Here is a 9,417-nt window from a genome sequence, read left to right as displayed (position 1 = left end):
CACGATGAGAAGCCCGCACACCGCAACGAAGAGTAGCCCCCGCTCGCTGCAACAAGAGAAAAGCCCGTGTGCAGCAGCGAAGACCCAACACAGCCAAAAATAAATAAATAAAATAAATAAATTTTTAAAAAAATTTAAGTGTTTAAAAAATAAATTACAAAAGCAGTACGTGACCAATGAAAGAAAGTCAAGCAATGCAGACATATGCAAAATACGAGGTGAGAATTCTCTTTCCCCTGCAGGGGTAAATACTGCTATAATCTATCTGTCAGAACTTTTGAGATGCTATACTATTATAAATGTGTTTTGGGGGTGGGAGCTAATACTATAAGTATTGTTCTGTCATTTTCTTTCACTGAATAGTATATTGTGGGCATCTTTCTACTCTTTTAAAAAGTAGACATTATTTATATTCTTTTTAATGTGTAGTAGCTATTTTATATAAAGTGAAATGGAAAAGAAGGCAACCTGGCAATTTTGAAACTTAAGAAAATCCTATATCTGACATACTTAAAGTATTTTTCTTGGTATGATGTACTTACCACCATGTTTTATAAGTTGCTTGTAAATGATGTCTACTAGTTAGCATTCCATCTATGAGGATAAGATAGGAATAGGTAAGAAACTAAGAGATATGCTACAGATTATAAAAGCAGACTTCATAAGAGTATGTATAGTATAATTCCAATTCTATAAGAAGTATGTATATGCATACAAAGTAGTCTAGCAGCATCTACACTAAACTGCTAACAGCTATTATCATGATTGTTGGAATATAGGCATTTTTTTTTCTCATTATGGTTTTCTGTATTTTCAACAGTGAACTTTTATTACTTTTTAAATTAGTTAAAAAGTAAATGTAAGGGCTTCCCTGGTAGTGCAGTGGTTGAGAGTCCGCCTGCCGATGCAGGGGACACGGGTTCATGCCCTGGTCCGGGAAGATCCCACATTCCGGCTGGGCCCGTGAGCCATGGCCGCTGAGCCTGCGCGTCCGGAGCCTGTGCTCCGCAACGGGAGAGGCCACAACAGTGAGAGGCCCAGGTACCGCAAATTTTTTTTCAAAAAAAAAAAAAAAAAAAGTAAATGTAATATAAAAAAATGCAATGCATCTGATGAAAAAGTTCACGTCCAACAGCTACAGAAAGTAAACCCATCTGAATTAGCTTCCACTCCATCCCCAAACCCTAGAATATAAGAGTAGAAATACCAGGTCCTTATTTGATTTTCTTAGTTTAAGGAAATAGATTTGAGTTCCCTCATTAAGAGAAGGTAATCTTTAGCATCAGTGAAAGAGTTGATCAGGAAGTGAGGCAAAAATCAGGAGATCATATTCCTTTATTACATATATGAAATATAAAAAATTAACAGAGCAATATATATATATATTTTGCAAGTCCACAGGACCTCAGGAAAAATATGTTCTGTATGTGAAGTTAATCTTATGGCACTGTGGTTCAGGTTTTATATATTCAAGTACAGAAGAAATGATATGTATAGTGGTTATGCATGAGCACAGAAGAGAAATAATAATGAAAAACTGTAATTTGGTGAACTATCACATACATTGAGTCAAAAAATGAGTGAATAGAATGACCATATACTGTTAATAAAGACAAGGAGGAAACTGTTTCCATATTCAGGTTTAAATACTAAACACAAAAATAAAACAAATTGTGTCTACAATAATTTTTGAAGTGTGTACAAGTGCATTGAAAATAAATGGGCTTTTAAAATTTTAAGTCCATTTTCTCTTTATCCAAGCATTTTCTACACGTATGACTCCTTTCTCTTAGAGTCTCTTCTTGTTCAGTTTTTTTTAAAGTTTCATCATGGCTGGTATCTGTGGAATCTAACCTCTATCCCAAAGCTGAGACTTCATGCAAACATATTCTCCTTTCAGGTTGCGTCTTCACATAGTTACTCTCAAGTGTTCAAGTTTAAAGAGTACAACTTCCACATTTTTTCCACACGTAGTGATAGTGCTTCTGTTTCAGCAGGTTTTCTTACGTGCCCTTTTCTTCTTTTTTTTTCTGTCAACGGCAGTCTCCAAACTTTCACAACACAAGTGGTAGGTAGTAAAGTGCTTTATACAATGAAATACTATATACATGTGGAGAGGTTCCATTTAACACCCCACAGACCAAAGTTCACGCACATCACACAAGAGAAGGCTCTTTTTAAGAAACACCTTTTCTGATAGTAGGGTTGGGGATTCCTTAAAATCTCATTAATTACTCCAAGTAGCACAAATGTAAGTAATATATCTGAAGATGGGAGGAGTCCTTGTTACGTGCATTGCCCTTAATGGATTACTGCTAAATATCTTACTGCTATTAAAATATTCTTAATAGTTATGAATTTCAGAATGAGTCCTATAGAACATAGGTATCGGTATTGGATTTTTCATTCCACTTTATGAAACAAACTGTATTTAAACATGGGCCCAAAAGAGATAGGGTAGACAAGGGCCATGCATTGGAACATTTCTATATATTTTGGCACTAAAAAAAATTTCCAGTTTCATCTTTGAGGCCTCCTTTCCATTAAGTTTGTGTTTTGTACATAGAGAATTGCCATTATGTGCTATACACCTTTTCTGCTACTTGCACTCTCTTTTCAAAATATCCATGACTTTTCTTCCAAGAGATGGTTTCCAGTGCTGGACAAAACTTTTCATATTCACGACTAGTTTGCCTGTTCTTACATCCTCATGTCCTGCTACAAGGTACTCCAAACCTGAAAGAGAACAAAATTAGGGACTATGTAGTATCATAGTTTATTGAAGGGAGAGATGTGACTTTAGCAGTTTTATATATACATGGTTCATGGTTTTGTAAATTCATAGTTGAAATAGGGAGTCATATGCAATAATAGCTGACACTTAGTAAATATTTATTATGTGCTAAGTGCTCTAAATGTATTATCTCATTTAATCTTGAAAATAACCCTATGAAGTAGGTATTACCTTTCTTCTTTCCTTGTTTTACAAATGAGGAAACAGAGGCTCGGCAAGATTGAGAAACAGTGTTTGCCAGTAAGCAGTGCACGCTGACTCAAGTTCAGGCCTGTCTGATTGTTGAACTTTTACTCTTTCCCTCTATGGTGAAGAAGTGAGGATTCTGTGGGTACTTAACATGCTGCCACAGTTCAATATTTCTTGGAGACTCACTATGTATAGTAGTGTATATTAAGGAGGATTTTATAAAAGTGAAACAATCATTTGGGAAAACGTATTGGAAGAGAGCTATGGATTATACAAAATAACACATATCTCCTATATAAAGTCAGTGTGTTTTTGGAATATAGAATGTTTGTTTGTCATACTTAAAAAAAAGATGAGACTTGACTAGTGCTGACTTTATAATTCAAAATTCTTTTCAGGCTTCAAGTAAAAATTTTGGCTAACAAACATAAAAATCCAAAAGGACAATCTCATTATCCATACATTAATAAAAAGAAATGTGATAATCTCCCTCGGTACATGTCTGTAGTAATATCAATATTAGTATTTTGAAACAATTTTCTTTAATATTATAGGGTAGAGCAAATAAGTAATTACATTTATAAAATAGAACTTTCCTATATAAGATCAAGAGACATATACTTTAAAACTCAAGTTAAGGGAAAACACAAGATGTTAAAATTCAATTGAAAATATCAATTTAAACTCATGGTTTAGTATATACAGTCTTGTTCATTCACTAAAATGGCTTTAAAAATGTCATTCCAGTGGTAATGAACACCTGTAACAAACATAACGTCTCTAATAACAGGTCTCACTAAAGACAAAACAAAACTAAACAAGGCTTCTTGAAGAAATGCTTTTTTTAGGTCCAGGGCAGGAAGATACAAGGTAAGCATGGGATTTCTTATTGTGCTAAAAAATGCAAGGAAGCTTTCAAAGCTTAATGGGAATCATTTTAAAAGGATACAGGAACCAGCAAGGGAGGGTTATAACTCGCCAAAGTTGTGATAATTTGAGCACCAAGAATGTCATAAGTGTGTGTGTGTTAATATACTGAATCAACAAAAATCCATAATTCCAAAGTGATACTCAAAAAATAGAAATCCAGAGAAAAATTAACTTGTCATCTTGAGACAGTTGTTAAAACCATTCCTTACTTTGGAAATTGAAAATTAAAGGAAAGAATTTAGCATTTATTGTGCTTTTATAATAGGAACTATATTTCATGGTAACCTAATAGCCCAGCTTGGGAGAGAAAGTCCTCTTACAGAATAATGTTAATTGATAAATGAAGGGAATTAGGTGAAATTAGAAAAACATCATTTCTCAAATTCTAATGAAATTATTCATTGAGGAAGGGATTGCCAATTGAATTGGTGATAAAATCATTAAATTGAATAGTTAATGGGGAACTGGATGTTTGCTTAGTGACTAAGTAACTCATACTCATTGTTTTCTAGTCTCAAAAGGGAACCCAATGGAGAGATCAGACTGTAATCACTCCAACCCCAGAGTCAAGTTTAGCAACCCTGACGGTGGGTCATCCAGGTACTATATATCTTGTGATGTGATTTAACGTGATGTGATTTAACATGAAGCACACAACAATATCTATGATGAATTCTAGACAAAATGTTTATCTTGAGTCTATCAAGCTTTTCTTTATGATTACAAGAAATACAGGAAGTAGAGAGACAAGCTAAATGACACCACAAAGAACCAACCAGACAAATATAGAAGGCAGGATAATCTACAGGACACCTGGCCTGGTTTCTTCAACAATAATAATTTCTTCAATACTAAAAAGAAACTCTGCATGAATAAAAGATACTTGAGGGGCTTAAAAACTAGATACAATGTGTGATTCTGGATTGAATACTGGCAAGGACAAACCACGTCTAAAGAACATTTTGGGATCAATTGGGAAATTGGAATATGATCTGAGTATTAGAGTATATGAAAATTAAAACTGAAGGGAAAGATAATAACTGAATAAAGTAGGTTGCAGAATGAAGCATATACTTATGATTTCATTTTTGTTAAAATATATACATATATATGTACGTAAGATGGATTATAAGGTATTTAAATTCTTTAAAGGGTAACCTTAGCTTCTTCATGAAAAAGAATCCCAATATTTGATTAACAGACTAGTTAAAACATAATCGCCTTAAAAAAAAAAACAAAAAAGCCCAAAACATAATCGTCTTGGTATTGTTTGCATCATCTCTAAAATAATAAAATCCTCATTTAAAAATACGATAAACAATTTTTAGGAAATTTTCAGTGTTAAGTCTAGTATTTTAAATGAATTTACTTTGAAACTATAAATAGAACAAATATTATAGGAGTTTGCCATTACTTTGAAGTATAAATATAAATTAAACTAATAAAAATGATGCTGAATAAATCCATAAATTATGGAACAGCATCATGCCAAAAGTTAGCATGGAAAACAATGTTACCTGTTGTATCACTTACTAGCATTACATTTTATTTTCCTATCTCTATGCTTTTGACATCTACCTTGCTCTAAGTTTTTATTTATTTATTTATTTTTATTTTTTGGCTGCGTTGGGTCTTCGTTGCTGTGCGCAGGCTTTCTCTAGTGGTGAGTGGGGCCTACTCTTTGTTGCGGTGCGCGGGTTTCTTATTGTGGTGCCTTCTCTTTGTTGCGGAGCACAGGCTCTAGGCATGTGGGCTGCAGTAGTTGTGGCACGCAGGTTCAGTAGTTGTGGCTCACAGGCTGTAGAGCGCAGGCTCAGTAGTTGTGGCACGTGGGCATAGTTGCTCTGTGGCTTGTGGGGAATCTTCCCAGCCCAGGGCTCAAACCCATGTCCCCTGCATTGGCAGGCAGATTCTTAACCACTGCGCCACCAGGGAAGTCCCAACCTTGCTATAAGTTTGAGGGTGCAAAATTTACTTTGTATCCATAGAGAAAGAAAATATAATACTTTAGTGCTAGCCTTGGTATTCTAAAATATATGATTGATGAATGAGTAAATGTATGTATGAATGTAGGAATGAATGAATTTGCAGGGATGCCAATTAGATTACTCCTTTTCAAAAGTAGCAAAGGAAATGTTGGCGTGTAAAGTTTCAGAGTTTTCTTATCAGCTTTCTTTGGCCTTAGCTATTGAACTTGTAAAATGGAAAAACAAAGTGAAATGAAAGAGTGTCTGGTTTTGCTTTGGCAGGTTCTAGTCTTTTCATCGAAGTGAATAAACATGTTTTCAAGAATTCTTTGAATAATTGTGCTTATGTTTTCAGTTGTGATGAACTCAGTTGATTCTTTTACTCTATTTGGCAGAAATCTGATTAGGAAGTGTAATTCACTTCCTGCAGGGTGGCTCAGATTGTCAAAGCTTTTGTTTATAATGTCTTACTAAAAAACTGAGTGGATTTCTTTCTTTGTCTTTTGCCAAGATAGTAGAAAGTGCTTATAGAAAGAGCCCCGGGAAACAGAACTTAAATTGATGACTCCTAGTCTCCGGTATTCAAAATCCAAGATTCTGATTACTTCATTTGTTCTTTGTAAACATATTTATTTTAAAATGTCTTTAAATTTTTCCTTATTAAAATTTAGATTAATTTAAATAAAATATGAAGAGGTATAAAAGGGTGTGAGAGATTAGTCAATGGTCAAAAGTCAAGAGAAGGGTGTGAGAGATTAGTCAATGGTCAAAAGTCAAGCGTTTTATATCACTGTGTAGATCGTTTAGGTTGTGGGGATAAAATAAAAATTGATAGTTTTTCTCTCTCTTTCTCTCACTCAGTTATCTATTTCTCTCAGATTTATTAACCAAAACCCATAAATGACTTCTTAACATAACTGTGGTTTCCTGGACTTAAATTTGAAAAGAATTAGATCCAGAACACAGATTATGCACCTGTTTCAGCAGTGCCATTAAGACACAGCTGGCAACTTCGTAAACAAGGAAATACAGAAGATTAAAAAATATATTATTTGTTTTACTAGAACTTACTCTGTGGGTATTTTGTTACTGTTATTTGGGTACTAATGGTAGGCCCTGGAGATAGTATGGTCAAAAATCTAAATCCCATCCTCAAATTTAATGAGGGAGACAGAAATAAGCAGCTTATGACGCAGTATGAGTGTACTTGTAGAGTGAACAGATATGAATCCCATCCTTACTTGCTTGCCTCTATGTCTGCCACAATGTTTTAAAGTGCACATTTTCCTCCACTCCAAGTTTCTCTAAGATTCTGTAGTTTTGTTGTTGTTTGTTTGTTTTTGCTGTTTCTAATTTGAAACCAAAAGGTCATTTAATGAAAAAGAAGATGATGAGAACTTGAGAGTTGTTTTCTATCCAGGAGAAACAGATGCTTCTCATGCAACAGTAAAAATGAATTCGATATTATTTGCACAGATGGAATTTTGCATTTGAACTTCCTTTTGGGAGCAAGTTCTAACCAGGGCATCATAATAGGACCTAGCTTTCCAATACAGTATTATTGGCAGATAAATTCATGAAAGTGCTTTCCTTGCTACTGACACCTGGAACCAATCTGAGACTTCTCTTTCAGGACAGAAAATACTATATTGCTGGATTTTAAAATATTTTACTTTTATAGAGCATGTGAAAGAGAAAAAAATTTTTGATGTCAGTTCAAAGAATTCCATTTGGATTTTCCCTAGATCAGATGGTGAAAAGGAGAGATACTCTTGCTGAGTTTATTTAGGTTGTGGTTCAGAGAATGTAGGACAAGCAGCAAATCAGCAGAAACATGGTAGGTAACAAGCTAGAAGAGACTAATGCTCACCAGGGTTGAGGATTGGACAAGTGCAGCCTCTGTTAGTCCATGATTCTGGATATAATGTTCGTTTTCCTCGTAAAATTTTCAGTTTGGTGGATTTTAAGACTTTTTTAATCTTCACATTGACCTCAGCATGAGATCCTTTATCATGAGCTGATAAAATCTTTATTTTTAGCACTGTAACAACACAATTCCAAAAGTCAAAATGCATAGAATTTCATACTATCCTTTGAACTTTGAACAACTTAAATATGCATTTCAGAGTATAATGGAAAAGTAAACCAATGATAATGTGGAAATTTGCTTTAAAAATCATTAGGGATTAAGAGGTACAAACTACTATGTATAAAATAGATAAGCTACAAGAATATATTGTATTGTACAACACAGGGAATATAGCCAATATTTTATAATAACTGTAAATGGAATATAACCTTTAAAAACCGTGAATCGTTAGTTGTACACCTGAAACATATAATATTGTACATTAACTGTATATACCTCAATAAAAAGAAAGAAAATCATTAGGCTCATTGATTTTGCACTGACTTCATCTCATTTATCTATATTAACTTCCTGTTCTTTCTTAACATTTTTCAACTGCTACTTCTGTCCATATCACTATGCTAAGAGAATATCAGCCATTTGCCTACTGCAAATAAATCTTAAACACATTCAGCTATCAAATCTAAATAGAAAAAAGATGCACAGGAAGTAGAATTGTTATCCTGGTTTTTATTTAGATTCTGACTATATTATACTCTTATAGCTAGCTTTGTGTAATGTTATGACAAAAAGCAAAATGTTACTGCCAGGACATATTTTACGTATTCTAAAGAGATTAAATAATATTATTGATTACTTAATTTTCTTCCCTGGTGTAATGCAAGCTGACTGGGATTAGGAAGCTGTCCTACGTGATGGCAGAGCTCCAGTTTTCAATATGACTCCTGATTCTATTATGTTCTTCCATCTATGAAATGGATGTGGATAGGGATCAAGTAATGGGATAAATTGGGGTGGGGAAAAACATAGACCTAAGGAACACTGAATGCAACGTTCTGTATTATTAGGAGAGTTCTTACTGGCTCATCTATATCTTGGAAGATGATGGAAGATTGTGTGTAATAAAAGAACCCTATCTTGGCTGGTACCATATCCTGAGAATATGGCTGTCAGATGGCCATGTTTTCTTTATAGAGTCACCAAATGCACCAAATTATAGATTCACCAAATTTTAGACGTCTAAGGGCTCTTAAGAGCTCATCTAGTCTTGTTTTATGTATGAGGAAGCAAGTTTTAAGTGAACTGCTCAAACCTGTATGCCTGATTGATTAGAGGTAGACTTTGGACTAGAACTCTGATAAGGTAAATGCATGCAGGGTACATATTGTAGTAGCCCCTCGCACATGGCCAATGCTCAATAAATGTTCACTATTATTTTTCTAGCTCAAAGAGAGCAGGAACCTTATCAATTCATTATTATAACTCAATAAATATTTGCTAAAAGAATAAAAATGAATCGAGTATCTTTTCTATTAAGTCAGAGAATGGGGAGGGGGAGACCATTTTTCCCCAAGTCTGTAGGTGTATTGCACTTAATAAGACCAAGATACTTCATGACATCATTAAAAGCATTCAAGTTCTCTTAAGCAGAAAATAATACAGTTGTA

At 34.1% G+C, this 9,417-nt stretch overlaps 1 protein-coding gene across 3 annotated transcripts in view; it reads right to left on the bottom strand.

The window, feature by feature from the left end:
* Positions 1-1,317: 1,317 nt before the first annotated feature.
* NTN4 (netrin 4) overlaps positions 1,318-9,417 on the bottom strand; it is a 106,624-nt gene continuing 98,524 nt past the window's right edge. For all 3 annotated transcript variants that reach the window (XM_024754397.1, XM_024754396.1, XM_024754398.1), the window contains 2 exons: positions 7,751-7,921; positions 1,318-2,736 (listed from right to left, as the gene is read on the bottom strand). In XM_024754397.1, the coding sequence (XP_024610165.1) occupies positions 2,600-2,736; positions 7,751-7,921 (308 nt within the window). In that variant the 3' untranslated portion in view covers positions 1,318-2,599. The remainder of the gene's footprint in view (positions 2,737-7,750; positions 7,922-9,417) is intronic.

The sequence above is a fragment of the Neophocaena asiaeorientalis genome, unplaced genomic scaffold, assembly GCF_003031525.2.
Source record: "Neophocaena asiaeorientalis asiaeorientalis breed wild unplaced genomic scaffold, Neophocaena_asiaeorientalis_V1.1 scaffold92, whole genome shotgun sequence".
Classification (NCBI taxonomy): Eukaryota; Metazoa; Chordata; class Mammalia; order Artiodactyla; family Phocoenidae; genus Neophocaena; species Neophocaena asiaeorientalis.
The sequence above is the reverse complement of the archived record's forward strand: the minus strand, read 5'-3'. Positions and strand labels throughout refer to the sequence as shown.